The sequence below is a fragment of the Dendrobates tinctorius genome, unplaced genomic scaffold, assembly GCF_039654945.1.
Source record: "Dendrobates tinctorius isolate UK_male_01 unplaced genomic scaffold, ASM3965494v1 ptg000063l, whole genome shotgun sequence".
Classification (NCBI taxonomy): Eukaryota; Metazoa; Chordata; class Amphibia; order Anura; family Dendrobatidae; genus Dendrobates; species Dendrobates tinctorius.
This window is the reverse complement of record NW_027361731.1, coordinates 3,815,588-3,842,362: the sequence shown is the minus strand read 5'-3', so window position 1 is coordinate 3,842,362 and position 26,775 is coordinate 3,815,588. Positions and strand designations below refer to the sequence as shown.

Genomic DNA, 26,775 nt, shown 5'->3' with positions numbered 1-26,775 from the left:
CAACAGAGAGGTGGATTGAAATTTCAGAAAAGTTTCAACAGATATGTCAGTTTTCGAACTGCTTGGGCGCTGTGGACGGGAAACATATCCGCATTGTAAAGCCAGCTGGATCGGAATATTTCAATTACAAGAAATATTTTTCAATTGTCCTCATGGCCATCGCTGACGCGGAATACAAATTTATTGCTGTTGATATTGGGGCCTATGGCCGCTCCAATGACTCTCAAGTTTTCAAACTGTCTGCCATGGGGCGTAAACTGTATGGAAACACCTTCCAGTTCCCACCCCCTAGACCACTGCCGCAAACATCTGGTCCACCTATGCCATTTGTCTGTGTAGGGGATGAAGCCTTCCAGCTGTCAGAACACCTTTTGAAACCGTACGGTAGCAGAGGATTGTCAAGAACAAAACGCATTTTTAATTACCGCCTCACAAGAGCAAGAAGAATGGTTGAATGTACCTTTGGTATTCTGACAGCCAAATGGCGGGTCCTATTGACTGCGATCAACCTCAAGAGAGAAACTGTGGACGAGGTGATCAAAGCTTGCGTGGTACTCCACAATTTTGTTATCTGCAAGGAACCCATTTCCATTGAGGACACCTCTGAAGAAACCACCTTGCAAGATTACCATGACATTACCACTAGAAGTTCTGTGATGGTTTCAGTAATGAGGGACAATTTTGCACTATACTTTATGTCACCTCAAGGCAGAGTACACTGGCAGGATGACAGAGTGTGAAAGATTTGTGCCCTTAACCAAACTTGTGTACCTTCTGGACCAACAGTATATACCTTTGCCAACCAAAGTTGGCTATCTTGTCATGGTCTTACTATTTTTACCTTTAGGCCACAGGTGTGTACCTGGTTGTGTTTTATGCAAAGTATTTCACCTTTTAACAAAAGTTGTGTACATTGTTAGGAAATCACCAACAATAAACACAACTTTTTAGGTGAAATACTTTGCTTCAAACACAACCAGGAACACAACTGTGGCAAAAAGCTAAAATTTACCCACAGTTATATACCTGGTTTTGAATACCTTTTTACCTTTGAAATATCCTGTATTTAACCTTTTTTTTAAACATAGTTCACCGCAGAAAGAAATGACAGACAACCATTGTAAAACGATAATTTAACTTTTATTTAAAATATTTTTTTTTCTGTAAAATGTTTTTAAAGTGAAAAAAAACTTTTTTAATAAATGTTTTAAACCAAATGACCATTTTTATTAAAAAACACATTATAAATCTGTGTAGTGTGGGGTGGAAATACTGCTGGAGGGGCTGCGGGACACTTCGACACTGGGAGTGTGGAGAGAGGACTGGGATCGTGGTGGGGAAGGAACAGTTAGAGGTGATGGTGTGGAAAAAGCTACAGAATGGGTGGACATGTGGGAGGCAGAAGAGGTGGTGGGCAGTGGAATGGAGGGTTGGGCAGGGACTGTAGGAGCAGATGATGTTGATGGCAAGTTGTATGGGGAAGGAGTTTGGTACGGGGAAGGAGTTTGGTACGGGGCAGGTTGCTGTAAGTGGGGAGATGTCTGGTACTGGGGAGGTTGCTGGTACTGGGGAGGTTGCTGGTACTGGGGAGGTTGCTGGTACTGGGGAGGTTGCTGGTACTTGGGAGGTGGCTGGTATGTAATAGGAGGGGGAGGATGGAAAGTGGCTGGAGGGGGTGCAGGTGGTGGGAGGAGGAGGTTGGGAGATAACGTGCTGGAGAGCACCGTGGCATGAATGCATTACATGCATCTGCTGGGTAGGAGAGAGCGTTTCCATGCGCTCCACAACAGACCTGAAAAAGGTGTGGTTTGGCGAAGATCTTGCTTCTGAATGCATGGTTTGCAGAAGTGTCTTCACCTCCAGAATGCTGGAGTTGATCTGCTGATAGCCTGCGGAGATTTGCTCTGACAAGACTTTTAGACAGTTCTGGAAAGATGCATTCAGATGCAAGAACTCTGGCGCATAAGTCTTTTCCTGACCCCTCTGCCGCTGCCGCCCAGTACCCGCAGGTGTACTAGAGGTGGCAGGGGCAGAAGGGTGGGGTAAAGGGAAAGCGATCTCCTCACCAGCAGCTTCATGTAATGTAGGCGGCCACGATGCTCCTGCGCTGGTGGATGGGACAGATGGGTCGAATGTGTGGGAAGGCTGGGAAGGTGCAGATGTACCGGGGCGGTCAAAGTGTCCCTCGGTGCCGGTCTCCTCAGGGATCGCCTCAGAAAGGTCCAATCGTGCAGGCTCCCGAGTGCTGCTCACCGTGCTGTGGAATAAAGAGAAAAAAAAAACAATTAAAATAGTGACATGGCATGGCCCTGGCTGAAAAAAAATTGTTACATCTAAACATTTTTTTTTCACATGTGGTGTGTAATATTTACCTTCTGGTGACCATTGTATCCCGGAGGAACGACAGGGCTCGTGCGTACTTGTACTTGCTCCTGCGTCCTCCAGATCCACTCGGGGCCCGCATCTCTTCATTGAACTCCTTCTTGAAACGATCCCTCACAGACCGCCACCGCTTCACAATTCTGTCCCCTGAAACGAGAAAGGGGTGGTTAGTATACAACATCAGTGTTTCCCAAACTCCAGTCCTCATGGTCCCCAGGGGTCATGTTTTCAGGATTTCCATAGTAAATAGAAATCCTGAACACATGATCTGTGGGGACCACGAGGACTGGAGTTCGGGAAAAACTGGTTTACATCAAGCAACCGGTACTGTATATACTTACGCTCTTTAATCTGGGCCCGAGCACTGAGGTCCTCCCAGCGGGCCACAAGGAGTGAACAGATTTCCTCCCAGAGTCGTCGGGTAACGATCAGGTCAGCATGGCGGCGGTCAGCCATATTCCATAGCGGCTCCCTTTCTCTGACGAGATCGATGAGGTGGTCCACATCAATTCCTCCATCGTCACCGACTGAGTCTGGAGCACGCTGTGAAGGCTGTTAAAGTAAAATAGAAAAATAGCAAAATTAGTCACCACACTTAAGACATTAAATAAGTGTACCAAAATTTAACTTAAATATTATACTTACACGCTGGTGACCGCCGCGTTGCTGTCGCCGACGACCCTGGGAGGCACTGCGAGGACCTCTTGGCCGAGCACCAGATTGGGAAGACTAGAGAAGAAAAGAAAAAAATTTATGTGTTTGGATGTAGGCATTTGTTTGCTGTGTGTGGTCTGCGGTACATTGTTTTCTATGTGTTGTGTGTAGTGTGATGTTGTGTTTCTGCGTTTGATGCAAAAATCTTACCAATTGTGAGCCCACTCCAGGTGTCTGTCCACCCCTTCCTTCTTCTTCTGGGAGCTCCTCTTCATCTTGTGATTCCTGTTTTGAAAAAAAAGGCAATGAATAGACATATATTACAGAGATGATGGATTTTGGAAATAAAAACTTACCGTCAAACGCTGACGATGCGAGGGAGGGCTCCCAGAAGAAGATGTGCTGTCCTCTTGCTGGCCAGACTCCATGGCTGTGGGTGGTGCGGTTGCTGCTGCCAGTGCTGCCATTTCTGCTGCATCTCTTGGGCGGCTGTTGAATAAAGAGAAACAAAGGGCCAATGAATATCTTGATATTCCATGGCCCTAGTTTGGAGGAATGGGGGATTTGATAATTACCGTCTCTCATCTGCTGCTGGACTCCCCTCCCGTTGTTCAGCATGTTCCCTTTACTGCTCCATTTGGGGTGGTGGTGGTGCTGATGGTGCTGCAGTGGTCTCCTGCCTTCTCCTGAGCCTGGTTGCTGGCTTGGGTGGCATGTTGGGTGTGGCTGTGGGTCCCACTGTCATGCTTTTATATATGTGTCTTGTGGGCAGAGCTACTGAGCATGCTCAGACCCAAAAAACCGGATCCAGCGCATTGCGGCGCTCATAGGCTTTCATTGTGTGAAAAAGCCAGACACGCCGGATCCGGCGTGTCCGGCTTTTTCGCCGGAGACAAAAAATGTTACAGTAGCCGTTTTTTCCAGACGCCGGATTGCGACACATTGCCGGATCCGGTGAAAACCGGATGAAACGCATGGCCATCCGGCCCGATCCGGCGCTAATGCAAGTCAATGGGGGGGAAACCGGATCTGGCATTGCATTTCGTCAGATCCGGTTTTTGTCAAAAGTGCCGGATCGCGCCTGACGGTGAAAACCTGATGTGTGAAAGAGGCCTTAGACCTCGAGACAGCATTTGTACTGTGGCTCCAAGATGAATAATATCTGCTAGTAACTGAGGTGTATGATCGCCCCTAAAGAGGGTCTCCTGAAGAGAGAGAAAATGTCTGTGTAGTTTCTGCATCTGATAAAACACTGGAGCTCTTCTCTCTGGAACATTAAGTCCTCTGACAGTCAATGAGAACGTTTTCAGTTGTGCCATATTATATGGAAAAAAGGGAGAGGGAAAGGAAAAAGGAGAGAAAGATGAAGAGCCAGGAGGGAGTGCAGATGGTAGATAGTAACGTCTACCTCTCAGCGTGTAAGACGTATAGATTATGGAGATATCCGACACCAGGAAACAAGCCGACCCCAATGTAAGGCCGTAGCGGGTGGTGGTCTTCACAGGCGCACGTCACACTGTCAGTCCTTAGGCTCCTATGAAGGGAAACCATGGAATACAGGGGATACGGAAAGGATTCAGACCCCGCAACATTTTTCCCTCTTTCTTTTATTGCAGCCATTTGGTAAATTCAGTAAAGTCCATTTTTCTCTCATTAATGTCCCCTCTGCACCTCATCTTGTCTGAGAAAGCAGAAATGTAGAGATGTCTGCGTGGTCTGATGGAAGATGCTGCACCCTGGGACATTGCAGGAGGCGACCCTCACTCACGCTCCACCTCATCTTCTAACCCTGCTCCCTATAATAACTACAACCTGTGGAGATGGGAGACGGGTTTTCCTTGATGCCCCAGGAGGTTCCGGTAAAACATTCTTCATTAATCTGCTGCTCGCAGAAATTCTCTCCATCACTAACATTGCTCCGGCCGCTGCATCGTCTGGGGTTGTGGCCGCTCTCTAAGATGGAGGCCGCACGGCTCATTCAGCACCAGGATCACCCCTGAATCCAGCGCTCTTGGAATCTCCCGCCTGTAATATCACTAAGATCTTTCCCAGATCTGGAAGGATCCAATCACTTAATGGGGGGAATTGTTCTACTGTTTGCAACGTTCCCTGTTCTTAAAGGAGCAACTCCAGCAGAAAAGCTGAATACAGCACAGCAGAGTCCTGCACACACTGAGGGCCCTGATCATGTGACCCCTGACTCCTCCCCTCCTGTGACCTCATCACAGGTCCTGTGCGCACAGAGCAGCCATATATGTGGAGTGCGGCTCTGCGGGTGGAGGTAGGTGCAGGAGGCTCCATTATTCTCTATGTGGAGTGCGGCTCTGCGGGTGGAGGTTGGTGCTGGAGGCTCCATTATTCTCTATGTGGAGTGCGGCTCTGCGGGTGGAGGTCGGTGCCGGAGGCTCCATTATTCTCTATGTGGAGTGCGGCTCTGCGGGTGGAGGTAGGTGCTGGAGGCTCCATTATTCTCTATGTGGAGTGCGGCTCTGTGGGTGGAGGTCGGTGCTGGAGGCTCCATTATTCTCTATGTAGAGTGCGGCTCTGAGGGTGGAGGTCGGTGCTGGAGGCTCCATTATTCTCTATGTGGAGTGCGGCTCTGCGGGTGGAGGTCGGTGCCGGAGGCTCCATTATTCTCTATGTGGAGTGCGGCTCTGCGGGTGGAGGTCGGTGCTGGAGGCTCCATTATTCTCTATGTGGAGTGCGGCTCTGCGGGTGGAGGTCGGTGCTGGAGGCTCCATTATTCTCTATGTGGAGTGCGGCTCTGCGGGTGGAGGTCGGTGCTGGAGGCTCCATTATTCTCTATGTGGAGTGCGGCTCTGCGGGTGGAGGTCGGTGCTGGAGGCTCCATTATTCTCTATGTGGAGTGCGGCTCTGCGGGTGGAGGTCGGTGCTGGAGGCTCCATTATTCTCTATGTGGAGTGCGGCTCTGCGGGTGGAGGTCGGTGCTGGAGGCTCCATTATTCTCTATGTGGAGTGCGGCTCTGCGGGTGGAGGTCGGTGCTGGAGGCTCCATTATTCTCTATGTGGAGTGCGGCTCTGCGGGTGGAGGTCGGTGCTGGAGGCTCCATTATTCTCTATGTGGAGTGCGGCTCTGTGGGTGGAGGTCGGTGCTGGAGGCTCCATTATTCTCTATGTGGAGTGCGGCTCTGCGGGTGGAGGTCGGTGCTGGAGGCTCCATTATTCTCTATGTGGAGTGCGGCTCTGCGGGTGGAGGTAGGTGCTGGAGGCTCCATTATTCTCTATGTGGAGTGCGGCTCTGTGGGTGGAGGTAGGTGCTGGAGGCTCCATTATTCTCTATGTGGAGTGCGGCTCTGCGGGTGGAGGTTGGTGCTGGAGGCTCCATTATTCTCTATGTGGAGTGTGGCTCTGCGGGTGGAGGTCGGTGCCGGAGGCTCCATTATTCTCTATGTGGAGTGCGGCTCTGCGGGTGGAGGTAGGTGCTGGAGGCTCCATTATTCTCTATGTGGAGTGCGGCTCTGTGGGTGGAGGTCGGTGCTGGAGGCTCCATTATTCTCTATGTAGAGTGCGGCTCTGAGGGTGGAGGTCGGTGCTGGAGGCTCCATTATTCTCTGTGGAGTGCGGCTCTGCGGGTGGAGGTCGGTGCCGGAGGCTCCATTATTCTCTATGTGGAGTGCGGCTCTGCGGGTGGAGGTCGGTGCTGGAGGCTCCATTATTCTCTATGTGGAGTGCGGCTCTGCGGGTGGAGGTCGGTGCCGGAGGCTCCATTATTCTCTATGTGGAGTGCGGCTCTGCGGGTGGAGGTCGGTGCTGGAGGCTCCATTATTCTCTATGTGGAGTGAGGCTCTGCGGGTGGAGGTCGGTGCCGGAGGCTCCATTATTCTCTATGTGGAGTGCGGCTCTGCGGGTGGAGGTAGGTGGTGGAGGCTCCATTATTCTCTATGTGGAGTGCGGCTCTGCGGGTGGAGGTCGGTGCCGGAGGCTCCATTATTCTCTATGTGGAGTGCGGCTCTGCGGGTGGAGGTCGGTGCTGGAGGCTCCATTATTCTCTATGTGGAGTGCGGCTCTGCGGGTGGAGGTCGGTGCTGGAGGCTCCATTATTCTCTATGTGGAGTGCGGCTCTGCGGGTGGAGGTCGGTGCTGGAGGCTCCATTATTCTCTATGTGGAGTGCGGCTCTGCGGGTGGAGGTCGGTGCTGGAGGCTCCATTATTCTCTATGTGGAGTGCGGCTCTGCGGGTGGAGGTCGGTGCTGGAGGCTCCATTATTCTCTATGTGGAGTGTGGCTCTGCGGGTGGAGGTCGGTGCTGGAGGCTCCATTATTCTCTATGTGGAGTGCGGCTCTGCGGGTGGAGGTCGGTGCTGGAGGCTCCATTATTCTCTATGTGGAGTGCGGCTCTGCGGGTGGAGGTCGGTGCCGGAGGCTCCATTATTCTCTATGTGGAGTGCGGCTCTGCGGGTGGAGGTCGGTGCTGGAGGCTCCATTATTCTCTATGTGGAGTGTGGCTCTGCGGGTGGAGGTCGGTGCTGGAGGCTCCATTATTCTCTATGTGGAGTGCGGCTCTGCGGGTGGAGGTCGGTGCTGGAGGCTCCATTATTCTCTATGTGGAGTGCGGCTCTGCGGGTGGAGGTCGGTGCTGGGGGCTCCATTATTCTCTATGTGGAGTGCGGCTCTGCGGGTGGAGGTCGGTGCTGGAGGCTCCATTATTCTCTATGTGGAGTGCGGCTCTGCGGGTGGAGGTCGGTGCTGGAGGCTCCATTATTCTCTATGTGGAGTGCGGCTCTGCGGGTGGAGGTCGGTGCTGGAGGCCCCATTATTCTCTATGTGGAGTGCGGCTCTGCGGGTGGAGGTAGGCGCTGATGATTACTGGGTGCGGGGGACATTAACTCCTTCAGCACTGAGACTCTTTTGGGGTCACTGTGTGGTGTGAACAGTGACGTAACAGCAGAGGTGTACCTAGGGTTTTGGTTCAGGGGCGAAGCTTCTTAGTGGCCCCTAACCAGGTGACCTTGATCAGTAATAGTGGATGTAGGAGAACCTCTAAGATGACTGCGCTGTTACTGAAAATAATCTCTATATAAAGACCAATATTGATGTTACCGCCATATGGTCAGTGGTAGATACCAGTCCTATGGAGCATATAAGAGATCACAGTTACCGATAATGACTTACCGCTGACGTTCTTTCTGATGGAGTCGTTCACTTTTCCCGTCTTTTCCATTTGGCCCAGACCGATATGACAACTTCTTAATATAATGCACCCCATAGGCAGCCTCTGTAGCATAATTCAGCCTCATAAAAACTAAATCCAATGCTCACCTTTCTTCCTGGTTCCTCCACTGCTCTGAGTGACCGCACATCTCCGGACAGTGGTCGCCAGGTAATGACGTCATCGCGACCCCCTGACAGTGTAGGCATCGGTGATGTCAGGCGCTGAGAGGGGGATGATGTGAGAGGGAGCATAACGCTCTTTCTCTCATCAATGCGGTCAACCGTATCGGCTTCTAGCCAATACAGCTGAACTTGTGATGATGGGTGGGGGGGCCCACAGCTGGCAACGCGCCCCCGCCTGCTCAAGGACCCCATAGCAGCCGGGCAGCAGAGCTGGGAGATCAATTCTGCCGCAGAATGTAACTGTACGGGCGCGCTGTGCATGCCGATACAGTTACAGTACCATAGCTCCTGGTGGGCCCCCTCAGAGTGCGGGGCATGGGGCGACTGCCCCCTCTGCTCCTTCTGGTATCTACGCTACTTCATAACAGCTGTGGACAGAATGCGGCTTCGCTGGTTCACATGTTCAGATTAGATCCATTTGGACAACTGCAGGATGAGAGGACAGAAGCCCCAAGAAGTTCCCACACAATGTGATTATTTCTCTCCTAGCTCCGCTCCAGCACAATAATGTAGACACTAGTGATGAGTGAGCCGCTCTCCACTACTCGATCAGGCACCGGGAGCTCGGACAAGCTTGTTACTCGATTATCGCAGGTGATGGAGCGCCATGCTCGAGTTCCCAGCCAATAAACATGCTGGGATTGCCCGCCATATACGGTAAGGCTGTAGTCATGTTGGCTACTGACATTACTGTGACTGTCCGGCCGCATCACGTTATCGGGTTTATAGAAGACCCAGTGACGCGATGCTCGGCACACCGTCCTCTGGAGGCAGCTCAGGGAGAGTTGTTATAGGAGGGAGCGCTTAGATAATTGTTCGCCCCCTAAGTATTATAAAGTTGTATCCTTTAGTGTCTTTCATGTGGCCCTAGGGTGTATTTAATAATAATAATAATAATAATAAATTTTATTTCTATAGCGCCGACATATTCCGCAGCACTTTACATTTCGGAGGGGACTTGTACAGACAATAGACATTACAGCATAACAATAATCACATACAGTAGATTATAACAGATACCAAGAGGAGTGAGGGCCCTGCTCGCAAGCTTACAGTCTATGAGGAAAGAGGTAGACACGAAAGGTGGGTGGTAACAGTTGCCCTGATTGTATAGACCAGCCATAATGTTAAGTGTGTAACAGTACAGACACAGAGGGCTAATGGATGCATAAAGCATGTGGGAACATGATGCGGGGAACCAGGTTATGGTAAAACTTTTGGCTCTGCCACACAGGGATAGATTAGGTTAATGTGTTGAGGCGGTAGGCCAGTCTGAATAAATGAGTTTTCAGGGCACACTTAAAATTGTGGGGATTGGGGACTAATCGTATTGACCTGGGAAGTGCATTCCAAAGAATTGGCGCAGCACGTGTATAGTCTTGGAGACGGGAGTGGGAGGTTCTGATTATTGAGGATGCTAACCTCAGGTCATCAGCAGAACGGAGGGCGCGGGTAGGGTGGTATACTGAAACAAGGGAGGAGATGTAGGGTGGTGCTGAGCGATGAAGATCTTTGTGGGTGAGGGTAATAAGTTTGTACTGGATTCTGGAGTGGATGGGTAGCCAGTGTAATGACTGGCACAAGGTAGAGGCATCGGTGTAACGATTGGTGAGGAATATGATCCTGGCTGCAGAATTCAAGACAGATTGGAGAGGGGAGAGTTTGGTAAGAGGGAGACCGATTAGAAGAGAGTTACAATAGTCGAGACGAGAATGAATAAGAGAAACAGTAAGAGTTTTTGCGGAGTCAAAAGTAAGAAAAGGTCGAATTCTAGAAATGTTTTTGAGGTGCAGATAACAAGAGCGAGCCAGTGATCGTATGTGGGGGACAAAGGAAAGCTCGGAGTCAAGCATGACCCCAAGACAGCGGGCATGTTGCTGGGGAGTAATAGTGGAACCACACACAGAAATGGCAATGTCGGGTATAGGTACATTAGTAGAGGGAGGAAACACAAGGAGGTCAGTCTTTGACAGGTTCAGTATTTAACCCTGAAGCCTGTTTTCACCTTCCTGACCAGGCCAATTTTTTCATTTGTGAGCACTGTCACTTTTTGAGGTCATAACTCTGGACGCTTCAATAGATCCTAGTGATTCTGGGATTGTTTTCTTCATGACATGTTTGTGCTTCGTGATAGTCTTAAAATTTCTTCAATATGACTTTTATTTGTGAAAAAATTGGAAATGTGTCAAAAAGTTTGAAAACTTTGAATTATTGAGTCTTTAAATCAGAGAGATATATCACACAAAATAGTTAATAAATAACATTTCCCACATGTCTTCTTTACAGCAGCTTAATTTTGGAAACATTTGTTTTTTGTAAGGAAGTTAAGGTAAGTTCACACTGGGTGTTTTTTTTTTTTTTTTTTGCTGCTTTTTTATGCTAATTTTCAGCTGCTTTTTACAGCACCAGCAAATCCTATGGGATCTCAGAAATCTCATGCACACACATTTTTTTTGTGCCATCTGGATTTTGTGCTTTGCTGCATTTTTTGCTCATAGAGAATGTCACTTGCAGCGTTTTTCTCTCATTGACTTGAATGGGTGCTGAAAAAACGCTGCAAAAACGCAGGTATCATTATTTGCAGCATTTTTCCTGTAGAAAAGTCATGGACATTAGCATGGGCAAAGAGACACAAAAATGTACCAAAAACGCACCAAAAAATGCACCTAAACCTGCGTTTTTCCCGCAGCTTTTTCCTGCCAAGAAGATCAGGTTTTGCTGCAGAAAAAAAGCAGCAAAAATGCCCAGTGTGAACTTGCATTAAGCTGATTATATAGTTAAGGACCCATAGTCGGCCATACCGCGTCCCTGCAGTGACCAGCTCTTGCTGGATGTAGTCGTGTTCTACTGTTTGTGTTTACTGGTATTGAGCCCCTGCGAGGGCAACCCTTGTTACCCCTTTTGGTTGGTCAGGCCGAGCCTGAGGAAAGTCACCGCTAGGCCTATAAACGTTATTGCAAAAGCACCAAACTGTCTCATGACTCGTCACTGCATCCTGCGTACCTGCTAGTACCACAATTGGCATAGTCGGCAGGATGCAGTCTCCGAGAGCGGACATCGAGGGCCCCCGGCCCAGCATTTCTTTGCGGGCCATGCTAAGCAACCTACCCAGGTTCTCCGGTAGCAATACTATGCTGTGGAATTGGACGGAGCGAAAGCGTGGGTTATTCAGGATGCATCCGCTTACCCCTGACCTAGAGGCAGAAGTGGCCCTGATGACATTGGACGGGGAAGCCCGGGATACCGTAATGTTGAGGCCCTGGGGGCAGCGAAAAACCTTCGTCAGGGTGTTACAGATCTTAGAAGAGGCCTATGGGGACCCGACCGATGTGGGGGAACTGAGAACCCAGATGTTTAGATGCATGCAAAAAGAGGGGGAAACAGTGACCCAGTATATGAATGTTTTGCAGGAACTGTTTTTAGGCATTGAAAGGAAGGATGGAGTCGGCGTGGGGACCGTGGACATAACATTACGTGACCTGTTAGTGACCGGGTTACGAGACACCCTGACAAGACAGGCTTTGCGAGAGTGGGTGCGAGTGAACCCACATCTGACCTTTTCAGAGATAGGGAAGGAGGCACGGGTTCGGGAGCAGGAGCAAGAGGTGACGGTCCCCGTGGGGATGGCTCGGAGTATCGAAGCATCCGTAAGCGCCCTGAGCGAACCCCACTGGGTACAAGAGGTGAAGCAAGAGATACAGAGTATTAAAGGTGAACTGGCCGAAGCCAAGAAAGTGGCCACAAGGAGTCGGCCAGGGTAAAGGAAGCATGAACCATCGCGGCCCACACCCAAGTCGGTCCCCATGACCATTTGCCTGTTACGATTGAGGAGAATTGGGACGCTCCACCCGAGAGTGCCCACGTTCCAAGGGAAACCTGCCCCGCTGGCCAAGAGGAGCAGAGGACCCTGAGCCGTGGGGACGCTGCCCAGAGCTGGTGCCCATCACACGGGGTGGAGGAAGTCACGAAAACCTGGTCGCGCGGTGCCCATTGGTATGGGCAGAGATCGAAGGCCATGCCGCGCAATGCCTAGTAGATACGGGATCGCAAGTTACGACCATGCCAGAGACTTATTTTCGGCAGCATTTTCCCGAAGCAGTGAGACCTCAGTGGGGGACAGTGATAAAGTTGGTAGCCGCCAACCAGCTACCAGATCCTGTCATCGTAGTAGCCTGGATGCAGATTTCGATAAGCGGCAAATCACTTGGCCGCCGGGGAGTGGTCCTGACCCAGGGAGACACAAACAGCAAACATCCGGTTATACTGGGTATGAACATACTATGAGAGTTCGGCAACTTCCTCCTCAATGAACCCACAGAAGAGACTCTGAGCCACTGGGGTTCTCGCACGGCCCAAGGGCAGGTCTTCCAGCGGTTGGTGCGGGAGGCGCGAGTGCTCCAGGAGTGCCAGGAGGGTGAGGCGCTGGGCAAGGTCATCGCACCGGCGGCCCCCCCACTCATGCTTCCTCCAGGGCAGACTGTGGTAGCTCTGCCGATCCGCACCTCGATGCCACTGGAGGGCGTGGAGGTGCAGGTAGAACCATGTTTCTCGGAGCATCTGCACCCTGGCATACTGGTAGCCCGCTCCCTGGCCACGGTGTGGGAGGTGACCGTCCTGGTGCGTTGTCAACCTAGAATACCAAGATATCGCCCAGAAGCGCCGGGCCGAAATGGCCAAACTAGTGAGGCCTTTGGAGGAGATGCTGCCGTACCCCGCGGTCCAGTTGAAGGTGCAGCCCGAAGATCCTTGGGCAGTAACTGAATGAACCCAACAGACTGCCGTATCCTCGACCCAGGAGAAAGGTCGAGCCATCCTGGAGAGAATGCGGGCCCAACTTCTCCAGGTAGAGACGCTTCTTGGACAATATTACAGTGTCTTCACTAGTCTTGAGGATGACTTCGGATGCACCACAGCCATCATGCATGGGATCCCCACGGCAGGAGCGGCCCCCATCCGGGACCGATATCGGCAAATACCACCGCAGCTATACCAGGAAGTGAAAACCCTATTAGCCCAAATGCTTCGGAAGGGGGTCATATGAGAAAGCCAGAGCCCTTGGGCAGCCTCCATTGTCCTGGTTCGTAAAAAAGATGGCACTCTGCGGTTCTGTCTGGATTATCGAAAGTTGAAGGTCTGCACCATCAAGGATTCGTGTCCACTGCCCCGCATAGACGAATCTCTGTCCGCCTTGGGGAACGCGACGTACTTTTCAACTTTAGACCTGGCCAGTGGGTACTGGCAGGTGCCGATGTCGGAAGAAGACAGAGCCAAGATGGCATTTATCCTCCCCATGGGACTGTTCGAGTTTAATCGGATGCTGTTCAGGCTGGCCAACGCCCGAGGAACCTTCCAGCGGTTGATGGAGCGGTGTCTGGGAGACCTCAACTTTGAAGCCACGTTGATATACTTGGACAATATTATCATCTATTCCGCCACGTTTGAGGACCACCTGCGGCGGTTGGGGCAGGTGCTCGGCCGGCTGCAGAAGTACTGGTTGAAGGTAAAGCCCCAGAAATGCCACCTGTTCCACAACCAAATCGAATATCTGGGGCATACCGTCTCGGCGCAAGGTGTCAGACCGTCCCTGGAAAAGGTTGCTGCCATTCAGGGGTGGCCTACCCCCGAGACGGTGAAAGACGTGCGGGCCTTCCTGGGGCTGGCCGGCTACTACCGTCGGTTTGTAAAGAATTTCACACGCCGAGCCCGAGCCTTGCAGGACCTGCTGAATGGGACTCCAGCCGGGGCGAATGGACAGAAGATCCAGTGGCAGCAACCACAGGAGGATGCGTTTCAAGATCTCAAAGCCGCACTCTCGAACCCACCGATATTGACATATGCGGATTTCTCGCAACCGTTCATCCTGCATACCGACTGGAGCCTCCAGGGACTAGGAGCTGTGTTTTCACAGGTGCACGACAGCCGAGAGAAAGTGATCGCCTACGGCAGCCGGTCGCTGCACGACTCCGAACGCAACCTGGACAATTACAGCTCCTTTAAGCTCGAGCTCCTCGCGGTAGTGTGGGCAATGATGGAGCGGTTCGCAGAGTACCTGGCGGGCTCCGAGGTAGTAGGACGGACTGATAACAACCCATTGGCCCATTTGGAGAATGCCAAGCTAGGGGCCCTAGAGCAGCGGTGGGTGGCTCGGATGGCCAAGTTCAACTACAAGATCGTCTACAAACTGGGAGCTGAAAACGTGCACGCCGATGCACTCTCCAGAATCCGACACACCACCCCAGGGAGGAATCGAGACGACGAATTAGAAGCAGAAGAGACGCCGTTCGCCCTCACCACTGCCGCGCTTACAGCCACCGCGCAAGAAGCGCCTCAGCCGGGACCCTTAGGGGGAATGCTGGAACAACCGCGCGACAAGTGGATCCAGCAGCAGCAGGAAGATGGAGAAATTGGACTCCTGCGCCGATGGGTGGCCACCGGCAAATTGCCCACTGGCTCACAGAGACAGACTTTGACCCAGGATATGTTGCTGATGTTGCGCCAGTGGGAGAAATTAGTCATCAAAAAGGGACTTTTATATCGGAGAGCCGTGTCACGAACAACGTCTGTGACAGCATGGCAGGTGATCATGCCCGGAACCCATCTCAGCCAACTGGCTCGGGAAGCCCATGAAAAGGGGGCTCACTTTGGTGCTCAAAAGACTTTGCAATGGCTGCAGCAGATAGTCTACCATCCACGCTTGCACACTGCTGTGGAAGAAGTTTGCCAAACCTGCCGCCCGTGCGAGCTCGCTAAACCTCCCGCGCAACGAGCCCCGATGCAGACAATTGTAACATCAGCTCCCCTCGAGCTTCTCACGGTGGACTATCTGACCATAGGTCCTGCCTACCAGGGGTATGAGCACTGTCTCGTTATGATGGATCATTTCACCAAGTTCGACGTGGTCACCCCCACCCAAGACCAGACAGCGGAGTCGGCCGCCTATGCGATTTGTAAAAACTTTATCCAGGTGTACGGCTGCCCGCAATGAATACATTCGGACCAAGGAGCGTGCTTCCTAGGAAGAGTCATGGAAGAACTACATCATCTCTATGGTATCGCTAAGTCTCGGACTACACCATACCACCCGCAGGGAAACGGAGCCTGCGAGCGATTCAATCGGACACTAATCCAAATGCTGCGTACCCTGGAGACCGACCGAAAGGCCCGCTGGCCTGAATACGTCCCTGAACTGGTGTGGGTATGTAATAACCGGGTGACTGGTTACACCCCCTACTCATTGCTGTTTGGACCGGGGGGGGGCAAAGGAATCACGGAAGTGGAGTTAAACCCGGAGGAACCTCTACCCTGGACCGGAGTATCCTCGTGGGTCTGGCACCGGCTGCAGACCCTCCACAGAATCGTCCATACAAAGCTCCAGGATCTAGAACACCCGGGGGAGCGCTGCCCCCACCAATTTACTTCCAGGCTTGGGATCGGGTACTCGTACTAGATCAGCACCCCCAAAACAAGTTAGAACCACGGTGGGAGGAGAACCCGTACTGTTGTGAGTTCATTTTCCCCTTCGCCATTGAGGTCTGATGAACTCCCTCTTCTGGTTAAGGAAGGTAGTGAGGCTGATTACCAAACACCTGAGCTGAATGATGATGACTGGGTGTCTGGAGTTACGGACTGGATATAAGGCTGCCCACGCCCTTCTGCCTTGCGGGTGATTTCTCTGTGGGATTCTTGGAGACCAGTCTGATTCCTGCTCCTCAAAAGCTAAGTTTTCTGCTCTTTTTGCATTTGTGTTTTGTTTTGCTTTGTTTTTCTGGTTTTCTGCCATTCCCTGCTGGGGTGAGCTGAATTCCTTTTTTCTCTGTCTTTAGAAAATACCTGAGTACTGATATAGTCTTTTTGAAGCCTAGCGTCTTCAGGGCCTTTTTCCATATCAGTCTGTTGGCTCTTGTTTTTGATAGGGTTTTGGCAGATTGCAGACAGCCACTGTTCTATCCTGTCCTGTTTAGTTAGCTTGGGCCTCATCGTTTGCTCAACCTATCTTTCTGTCTGTGTGAGTGTTTTTTCATCTTGCTTCACCGTCATTATATGTTGGGGGCTGCCTATTACTTTGGGGTCTGCTCTGGGGCAGTTTATATTTCCCTTTCTGTCTTTAGGCTATTTAGCCCTCTGGCTGTGATCGAGGAGTCTAGGGCACCGTAGGAACCCCCCACGGCTACTGCTAGTTTTGTTGATAGGTTCAGGGGTCTGCAATCTGATAGCTGCCAACTTCTCTGGTTTTCTGGACATAGCTATTATTTCTGTTTTTGCCTCCTACGGTGACTCATTCATAACACCGTACCGAGTGTTGTGCCGGATAAGCCCCGACGGGCCTGTGTATGAAATACAATCGGAAAGAGACGGTGCACCTCTCACTTGTGCTGTGCACCGAAATATGTTGCACCTCTGTGCGTCCACTGATCCCATGCGACCCGAGGCTGGACATCAGTGGGATGGCACCGAGACGACCGTCCGAGAACTGCTGCCCCGCGTCGCCCAGCGGCCGCCGCCGCCTTCTTCCAGCTCGCGGCTGTGGCCTGCCCGCGGTCACCAGTGGCCGTTGCCGCCTCGCTCCAGCCCGTGGCTGCGGCCTGTCTCCCGCTGCCCGCAGCCGCTCTGCCCTCACCTTGTGGTCGCTTGCCGTCGGCGGCCACCACTGTCCCGCTCCGATCCGTGGCAGGGGCCGAGCCTCTGCTTGCCGCGGATTCCCTGTCGCAGCTGCTAGCTGCACAGGTGGTCTGTCACCCGCCACCCGGCATCGCTGCCACTTGCCCCCGTCAAGGGGCTGCGGCCTACTTGTCCAAGGACTCCTCCGGGGCCGGAGGTGCCCCAGCGCCACAGGAGCGGAGGAACGCTCGAAGACTACGTCAACTCTTCAGCAGCTGGGCCCAGCGGCTGCTCCGCGGAAGAACCACCATCCAGAACGCCGAGGGACGTCAGGACGGCTAAGTTGACTATATAGTTAAGGACCCGTAGTCGGCCATACCGCGGCCCTATAGTGACCGGCTCTTGCCGGATGTAGTCGTGTTCTACTCTGTTTGTGTTTACTGGTATTGAGCCCCTGCGAGGGCAACACTTGTTACCCCTTTTGGTCGGTCAGGCTGAGCCTGAGGAAAGTCACCTCTAGGCCTATAAACGTTATTACAAAAGCACCAAACCGTCTCGCGACTCGTCACTGCATCCTGCGTGCCTGCTAGTACCACACTGGCAGATGAGAACAGCACAAAAACATTGTACGGTGTCATCTATACAATGCGCACAGCTAATTTTTTGTACCATACTTAGGCTTTTTGCATCGCATTGTAGGGTTTGAGGACCTGATCTGAGAGATCTACACCCTCCTTGTACTGATTGTAATCCAAGTTACAATCTGGCTTTGGGATTGTGTTGTGGTACCACCAACAGTGACAAGGGAGCTGTTGTCACAGTGTATGGTGGTGAAGATAAGGACATCCCTTTTGTTGGGCTATCCCCTGTACTGCTAGTTGAGAAAGTCTATCAGGAGCAGGAAGATAAGGACTGGAAGAAGTTGTGTTACAGAGATTAATCTCCCTCAGCAAACCCTCCTCCATTACACTGCTAGAAGGAATGCTGTGGACTTTTGTGCCTTTGTAAAGAGTCTTGATCTGTGCTGAACTGTGCTATCAAAAGACACTGGTGGTCAATGTGCCTCTAAGAAACAGCTGTACTGTTTATAAAGCCTGTGCTTAAGAGACTTTGAATTGTACTGAATGTGCTGTGACATAAAACTACATTGTTCATGAGGACTCTATTGTATCTGTGCCAGCAAGTGGATACATCTTGTGCCTGAGGAAGCTGCAGTACATGGTCACGCTGAGTTACAGGTCCCCCAGAGTTCCAAAGAGACCTGTCCCTCCCCTATCTGAACCTAGCGGCGTGCTCGTAACATTGATGGCCCGTACGGGGAATTCTGAGTGGGAATTAGCATGTAGGGGGAAAAGAGGCAAAGTGACTGCAAAATACAGCAGCACAGCACCTCTACTCAACTCTGCTACACTAGTTAAAGGGGAACAGCCTTGAAGAAAACTCACTAGCAGCAATGGATGTGGAAATACAAATGGACAGGATCAGTGAACTGCTTCATTTAACATGTGAAGAATTGAGAACAGTAGCAGAACATATAAAGATGTCAGAAGAACAGATCTCTAAAGCACGCTCCCACAGACAACTTGTAGCCACCATTACACAGATGGATAAGTTGGAAGAGAAAGAAGCTGAAGATGTCATGGGCATGTTCCTCCAGGAGCTAACACAGTATCTAACCAGGTTCAAGTTGGAAGATGGAGTGGTGGCGCAAATTACCAAGAGCGAGATTCTCCTTCCTCAGACAGAACTACAGTAATTGAAAGTGTGGCGCCCCTGAGGGTTCAGTCGCCACAGAGGTACTGCACCTCCTCCTGAGGTGTGGTACCCCACTATCAAGGTAAGGTGGAGACACCTGACCACACTCCAACACCTGCACCCCACACCACAAAGTAGTGTAGCAAAGCACCTTCGGCGGCTCCCTGCTTGGAGTGTAGCATAGCACCCCTTGGTGGCTCCCTGATTGGAACACGAAACGTGCTGGGAGATGGGTGGAGCTGAGTTTGCATTAAAAGAGCGGGAAGAGTTTAGGATTCAGTCAGTCTGACGGAGTCAGAGGGTTAGAGAGATCCCCAGGAGAGGGATGGATTGATGGAAGTGACCTGGGTCTGCTGGCACAGGAAAGAGACATTTTAGAAAGCCTGATTCTCCATAAGAAGGAAAGGATTAGTACGGAACATGAGAATAAGAGAACAAGGACCAGGGCTAGAGGAGAACCCTTCCCAAGTTCTAAGCGCAAGGCCGGGGCCCGGTCCCCGAGGTTGTATGGATACTAATGGTCCTAGCAAAGAGCAAACAGATGAACGGCATACTAGGGAACACAAATCACCACATTATATAAAATCAGTGGAGGGATTTGCAGAGGAGGAATAGCAAGGAGAGAGGTGGATTAGTCTGGCACCTGGACCCGTAGAAGCGAGTAATCGTGGAACAGCCGTTGTCCGGCACCTCCCTCCTCTAGCATTCCTCTAACGTCCTGCATGTCCACACTTTTGATGGAATTTATGTGAAATAAAGACGCACAGTTTTTCAGCTATATCGGTGAGTGCTGCAAATTTCTTCTTTTTTCTCTTCACATTGAAATACTAATGGTCCTGCAGCAGACACCAGAGGAATAGAAGTAGTGACCACTTTATTCCAACGCAAGACTTGGGGGCACAATAGCAACGATAGTGAGCCGGGACTAGGTAGGAGTCCCCGAAGTAGGCTACAGCTGTCTGCCGTACAAGCAGAGTTCATAGGAACATCTGACAGGAGGAACTCCAGTGTAACTCAGTACTGTGAGTACTTCACTCAAAGGCGCTAAGAGGGAGACGTTCAGAAAAGGCACATATGTTAGCGGAGTGTTGGAAAGGAGTACTTCATCTTGCCTGGAAGTTGGCTGAACTCCTGACCCGGAGGACACGGCACGGATGCGGGCACCTGTACCACAACAGTCCTCCACTTATTCCTGTGCCAACCCGTCCAGCACTGCTACATCCCTTGCACCCGACACTACACCATCTAAGTGTCACTTCACCTACACTGCCCTGGGACTACAGCCCTGCCTGTGTAGGACTATAACATCATTGCTGCACTACACCATCTGTCCCAGAGGATCTGTCTGCAGCGTCGGCTTAACATCTTCCTTGCCGAACACCACAGGTGGCGTCACGAATCACTTATGAACTTTCACTACCATAAGCACACTGAAACAACCCCTTTTGTAATGGAGCCCCAGGGCCACGGACTGGGTCACTGCCGCCGTTACAACCCCCTGTTGAGAAGATCAATCGGCCCGGTACCGAGTACCCCACGGCCCTGGTGAGTGAGGGCGCTCAAAAAGAACAATTCAAAGCCTTAACAAAAGCCCTGCAGAAATCTACCCAACCCTCTGAATGCGTGACAGACTCTGACAGAACCTTTTACCTGCTTGGGTTTGATAAATCAGGAAAACAGTGTTCTTCAACACCACAAATCGCCATAAGGAAAGAGTTCAAAATCTTGGGACAGATTGGAGAGTGAAAGCAGAAAGAGATACTGTCTTATATGAACTTGTTGCACCAGATCGATGCAGGCTTATTATTATTATTTATTTATATAGCACCATGAATTCCATGGTGCTGTACATGAGAAGGGGTTACAAAGTTATAGATATAATTTACAGTAAACAAATTTACGATGACAGACTGGTACAGAGGTGAGAGGACCCTGTCCTTGTGGACTTACATTATATGGGATAATGGGGAAGAGACAGAAGGTCGGGGGTGCAGCAGCTCTAGTGGTAGTGAGGCGGCAGCTCGGGTGGTGGTGAGGCGGCAGAATGGTTACTACAGGCTGTAAACTTTCCTGAAGAGATGGGTTTTCAGGTTCCGTCTGAAGGATCCGAGGGTGGTGGATAATCGGACGTGTTGAGGTGTGGAATTCCAGAAGATGGGGGATATTCGGGAGCAATCTTGGAGGCGATTGTGTGAGTAACGAATAAGTGTGGAGGAGAGTGGGAGGTCTTGGGAGGATTGAAGTTTACGTGAGGGAAGATATTGGGAGATTAGTTCAGAAATATAGGGAGGGGACAGGTTGTGGATGGCTTTGTAGGTCAGTGTTAGTAGATTGAACTGGATTCGTTGAGGAATTGAGAGCCAGTGGAGGGATTTGCAGAGGAGGAATAGCAAGGAGAGAGGTGGATTAGTCTGGCAGCAGAGTTGAGGACAGACTGGAGATGTGCAAGAGAGTTAGCGGGGAGGCCACAGAGGAGGGTGTTGCAGTAATCAAGGCGGGAGATGATGAAGGCATATACAGGAGTTTTAGTAGATTGAGGGTTGAGTTGGAGGCGACAGGAGGTGGCAAGAGTTAGGACTTGCGGTTCGAAGGACAGGGCAGAGTTGAGAGTTACTCCGAGGCAGCGGATTTCAGGTGCCGGAGAGAGTGTGTTGCCACTTACCAAAATAGATAGGTCAGGTAGGGGAGATACGCGAGATGGAGAAAAGATGAGGAGTTTGGTTTTGTCTACATTGAGTTTTAGGAAGCAAGAGGTGAAGAAGGAGGATATGACTGATGGATACTCCGGGATTATGGGCAGCAGAGATGGGACATCTGGGCCAGAGAGTTAGATATTAGTGTTATCCGCATACAGGTGGTACTGGAAGTCATGGGAATTTGAGTTGTCCTAGTCCAAGGGTATAGATGGAAAAAAATAGGGGCCCCAGGACAGAGCCTTGACTGACTCCAACAGAGAGAGGGCAGGATGAGGAGGTAGTGTGGGAGTTGGAGACCCTAAATGTGCGGTCAGAAAGGTATGAGGCAATCCAGGACACGAAAAGGTCTTTGATGCCAAGGGAAGAAATAATCTGTAGCAGTAGGCAGTGGTCGACTGTGTCGAAAGCAGAGGACAGGTCGAGAAGGAGGAGGATGGAGAACTGTCTGTTAGCTTTGGCTGTAAATCATTAGTAATTTTGGTCAGGCCAGTTTCGGTGGAGTGGTGGGGGCGGAAGCCAGATTGGAGGTTGTCAAGGAGAGAGTTAGATGAGAGGTTGGAGGAAAGTTGAGCACGGACATGCTGTTTGGAAGCAAACGGAAGCAGTGATATGGGGTGATAGCTGAGCAGAGCAGTTGGGTGAAGGTTAGTTTTTTTGAGGATGGGTGTGATGGTGGCATGTTTGAAGGAAGACGGAAAGGTACCGGAAGATAGCGATAGGTTGAAGAGATGGGTTAGGGCTGGAATGAGCGTGTTAGTGAGGTTGTGGAGCAGGTGGGAAGGGATGGGGTCAAGTGCATAGGTGGTGAGATGTGACTTGGAAAGGAGGTGACTAAGCTCTCCTTCAGTGATGTTGAAGAGGGAGGTTATTAGGGAAGGGCAGAGGTCTGGTATATGGAGTGGTTGGGGTGGTGGAACAATAAATGTTTGCCTTGTTTGGTTGATCTTATTTTTGAAGTAGGTGGCAAAGTCCTCGGCAGAGATGAGCAGAGTTGTAGGTGGCAGTGGTGGGCGGAGGAGAGAGTTGAATGTGCTGAACATTTGTTTTGGATTGTAGGATAACGAAGATACAAGGTTTGTTAAATAGGTCTGTTTAGCAGAGGTGAAGGCTAATTTGAAGGCAAGTATAGCTTGTTTGAAAGCAGTGAAGTCATCTGGCAGGCGTGTTTTCTTCCAATGCCGCTCCTCGACCCTGGATGCTTGCAGAACGTTTTTGGTGAGATTGTTGTGCCAGTGTTACCTTTTGATTTGTCTCACTTTGCCATGCATGAGAGGGGCGACTGTGTCTATAGCTACTGTGAGGTTGGCATTATAGAAAGCGGTGGCGCTGTCTGTGTCGTGGAGTGAAGATATAGAGGACAGAGGTAGAAGAGAGTGAGAGTCTGTGAATGTCTAGGTGTGCGAGGTTTCTGTGAGGATGTGCTGGTGGCTGGACATGTGGGGCGGGTGAGGAGGATAAGGATGAGAAGGTGAGTAGATGGTGGTCAGATAGGGGAAGGGAGAGGTTGTGAGATTAGATAGGGAACAGAGGCGGGTGAAGATGAGGTCTAGTGTATGTCTGTATGAGTGGCTGTGGAGGACCACTGAGTAAGTCCAAAGGATGAGGTAATGAACAGGAGTTTGGAGGCTGCTGGCTGGCGGGTGTCAGTAGGGATATTATAGTCACCCATGATGATGGTGGGGATGTCAGCTGAGAGAAAGTGAAGAAGTCAGGTGGAGAATTGTTCAATGAAGGCAGTGGCTGAGCCTGGTGATGAGCCACTGTGGAGCAGCACGGTGGCTCAGTGGATAGCACTGCAACCTTGCAGCGCTGGAGTCCTGGGTTCGAATACCACCAAGGACCACATCTGCAAGGAGTTTGTATGTTCTCCCTGTGTTTGCGTGGGTTTCCTCGGGGTACTCCAGTTTCCTCCTACATTCCAAAGACATACTGATAGGGAATTTAGATTGTGAGCCCCATCGGGGACTGTGATGATAATGTGTGCAAACTGTAAAGCGCTGCAGAATATGTTAGCGCTATATAAAAATAAAGATTATTATGATTATTGCTATTATTATATGACAGCCATTTGGAGATTAGAAGGAGAGTAGATACGGGAAGAGTGAACCTTGAAAGAAGGGAGGATAAGGGAGGGTGGGGATTGGATAGGGTTGAAGGAACAGTTTTTTGAAAGAAAATCCACTCCTCCGCCATGTCTGCTGCCAGAGCAAGGAGTGTGGGTAAATTGGAGGCCACCGTAATTCAGTGCAGCAGTGAAGGCCGTGTCAGACAGGTCTCAGTGAAGTCCAGGATGGAAATTTTGCGGGAAGTAAACAGATCGTGGATCACATGGAGCTTTTTGCAGATGGAGCTGGTGGAGCTGGCATTCCAAAGTGCTCCAGAGAGAGGAAGCAGGGGGCTGGGATTATTGGAAGGCTACCAGCCAGAAATGATCATTAAGGGGGTGGTGAAAGCAATCAACCCAGGACTGAACCTCCGCAGTATGCTAGAGATGAAAAGCAGGGGGGAGGAAGCAGGGGGCTGGGATTATTGGAAGGCTACCAGCCAGAAATGATCATTGAGGGGATGGTGAAAGTGATCAACCCAGGACTGAACCTCCGCAGTATGCTAGAGATGAAAAGTCAATTTACCCTACCACAGTTGAAGATTGGTTTTAAAAGGGCACTATAAAGAAAAGAGTACTTCAGAATTGTTCCACCGACTCATTAACATCTCACAGAACAATAATCAATCACCCTAAAGTTTCTTGTTCAGAGCGTTTGTACTTAAGGATAGACTGTTTTTAGCATCCAGAGATGTAAGGGCGGAGGAGATGCTGGGCTAGTCCAGAAGAAGTTCTTGAGATCGTTGGGAACGGGCTTAATGAGCAAATATATTAAGTTACAGCTGAAACACTACCTAGAAGATCCTGGCATTCTGGACGAAGTCCTATTTGAAGAACTGAATGAGGCAGCTAGTTTGGAGTCAGAGAGCGAACAGAAGTTAAAGAAGGGCTCTGCTCTTAAAGCCACCAAAATGAGTCAGCTGAAGTTGGAGACCCAGCGGTTGCCAGTCCAAAGATCTTGATGAAGAGCCTTCAGTACCACGGCTGAGAGAGAACCTTAAACCACCAGCAAAAAGGAGGACAGCCAGAGCTGACTGGGAAGAAGTAATAGGAGAACTGCGAGCTCAGCTGATGGAGGGAAAGAGTTGATTTATTCCAGGCCAGGATCTTTAGCTCTCAGACCCAAGGAATCACAGTCTCAAAACATATGTAACAAAAGACTAATTCATAAGAGGCTCACAGTTTCTCTGGTAACTCTGCTAAAAATTCAAACTTTATTTCAAAAATACCAAACACTTAATTATCAAAAATATCATTGCATCATACCAAACAGAAATGAACACCACTGGGAGGTGCCTTCCCCTGCACTGGCTAATCTCTCCTTACCTATCAGCGGAGGTTGGAGCCTTAGGACCTGCGCAGTTGGCCCCCCCCCACTCAATGATGGCTCACCCTGCTACCCCTATAGGGCCCTATAGTGGCAGGGATGTGATAAAGAAATGAAATAGGTGAGAAAGAAAGACGTATAAATTCTGGTTTTTCTTGGCTTGCATTATAGTTGTTCAATGCTCTTCTTTCTTCTTCAGATGGCGTAAGTTTTAACTAAATAGCCTTTTTCTTCGAAGAGATATAGTAGACTCTAATCGCCAATTGATCTGATTTTCTCCTACAGAACTAATATATAAAAAAAAATCCCCTTTGTTATATGGAGCTTAATAGATGATAGAGAGCATATATATAATATACCAAATTATCAAAGAATCAATTTTCAATATATCCATATCCAGAATTATTCCAGCAAGTCCATATGTAGTTATGGACCTGAAACCAAAAACCCAGTACATAGATTCCATAAAACACTGCAAGCCACACAATATATATACAAATCGCTGCATCCAGTCATGCAACTTATAGCACAGACAGTTAAATATCTTTATGGTGTGTAAATTGCAATGGCCAATACATAGGTCAATAGAACTTCCTTTCTGATAAAGATGGCACCCATTCAAATGACTTGTATAACAAATGGCCAAAATACCCCTATGTTAAATGATTGCAATCAGCCCAAATCTGGCCAATGAAACTCCAATTAGAAAACCAGCTCGACGCGTTTCCCCTCTTTAGAGGTTCATCAGGAGTAAGATGGAGCGGAGTACTTAGCTTATATGATGTATAAGATGCCTGTTTGACAGTCAAGTGCAATCCCCCATTGGTATGATGCTTGGAGTCAGTGACGCTAGAACCGCCCTTTATAGAAAATGGAAGGTGAACAGCTGACACAGCGTGCATGTCAGCTGATTGCGTACCAAGGCAGGATATGTCCGGGTTCCCCCTAGATGTCGTCATACAGAGCAAAGTGCGCAGGTCCGGACATAGATTATTAAAGAACAAAACCGTTGGCACAACCCTGAGAATTGTAGGTGGTGCCCAAGTAGGATCCCAATCCGTGAACTAAATATATATAAACTTGGCAAGTTTATATATAATTACGGACATAGATTATTGTGGGGCCGTGCCCAATCACCAGACCGCGCATGCCCGATATCATCACACGTTCCATATCAGGAATGCGCAGGACCGGATATGACCCTGCATACGAATCGTTCACACTGCGCATGCCCAGCGCCCCCGTGCGCTCCAGGACTTATTAGTGATGGAATTAGGCGCTCCACATAGCGTCATTCAAAGTGCCCATCCATTTTGCAATGCACAGGTCCGAATATAACAGACCGTGCATGCTCAATGTACTTATGTATAGTAATAATACAATGATAGAACAACGGTGCAGACAACGCATACTTGATGTACTTATGCATATAATAATAGTGCACTAAGGAAACAAGGATGTATCGGTCCTGGTGTAATTTCACATACACGTATATTCATATATCGCACATTATGTATTATAGATCTCCTTTACAATAAAATCCCGCACTCATAGTAATATTCTCATAGCCAGAATTAATTAATATATGCCGATATACTCATTACCAGCAAATTAAAGTCTGTTCCCATATTATAAGGTGTCTATAATTTAACACAGTGTGTAACTATGATGTGGTATAGTTACACACAAAAACAAAAATAATCAAAATAGGATCCCCAAATTGATATAGCCGTAATGATAGTTAAGACTCTCTATGTGAATATATCACATTCAGATGACATAATAAATGCATTCGTTAGCCAATCCATGTTCATATCGCACAATTGATATATGTAGACACTTTGGGAACCCAATTAAACCTACCGGGCAGTGAGTCACTGGTTATACTCCTTCATAAAATATTCT

At 49.9% G+C, this 26,775-nt stretch overlaps 2 protein-coding genes across 5 annotated transcripts in view; one reads left to right on the top strand and one right to left on the bottom strand.

The window, feature by feature from the left end:
* Nucleotides 1-1,118: 1,118 nt before the first annotated feature.
* On the bottom strand, nt 1,119-5,085 carry LOC141094171 (uncharacterized). Of its 2 annotated transcripts, XM_073579929.1 has the most exons (4): nt 3,612-5,085; nt 2,724-3,525; nt 2,373-2,529; nt 1,119-2,257 (listed from the first exon to the last, which is right to left on the bottom strand). In XM_073579929.1, the coding sequence occupies exons 2-4, from the start codon at nt 2,836-2,838 to the stop codon at nt 1,141-1,143; spliced, it is 1,389 nt and encodes a 462-aa protein (XP_073436030.1). In that variant the 5' UTR covers nt 2,839-3,525; nt 3,612-5,085; the 3' UTR covers nt 1,119-1,140. The 2 variants fall into 2 exon arrangements, with proteins under 2 accessions (XP_073436030.1, XP_073436029.1); XM_073579928.1 differs by having other exon boundaries at nt 2,724-5,085.
* A 107-nt stretch (nt 5,086-5,192) lies between these two features.
* Nucleotides 5,193-26,775, top strand: part of LOC141094162 (uncharacterized) — an 80,264-nt gene continuing 58,681 nt past the window's right edge. The window contains exon 1 of one of the 3 annotated variants that reach the window (XM_073579913.1): nt 5,193-5,317. The gene's annotated coding sequence lies outside the window, so the exon portion shown is untranslated. Of the gene's footprint in view, nt 5,318-5,359; nt 5,428-6,397; nt 6,418-26,775 lie in introns of those variants that run through there. The other 2 variants (XM_073579914.1, XM_073579915.1) reach the window with 2 other exon arrangements.

Coding starts and splice junctions, on each gene's coding strand:
- LOC141094171 (XM_073579928.1), bottom strand. CDS start 2,838: ATGGCTGACCGCCGCCATGCTGACCTGATCGTTACCCGACGACTCTGG. Junction 2,530..2,723: donor TCGGGCCCAGATTAAAGAGC/GTAAGTATATAC, acceptor TTCTCGTTTCAG/GGGACAGAATTGTGAAGCGG. Junction 2,258..2,372: donor GATACAATGGTCACCAGAAG/GTAAATATTACA, acceptor TTTATTCCACAG/CACGGTGAGCAGCACTCGGG.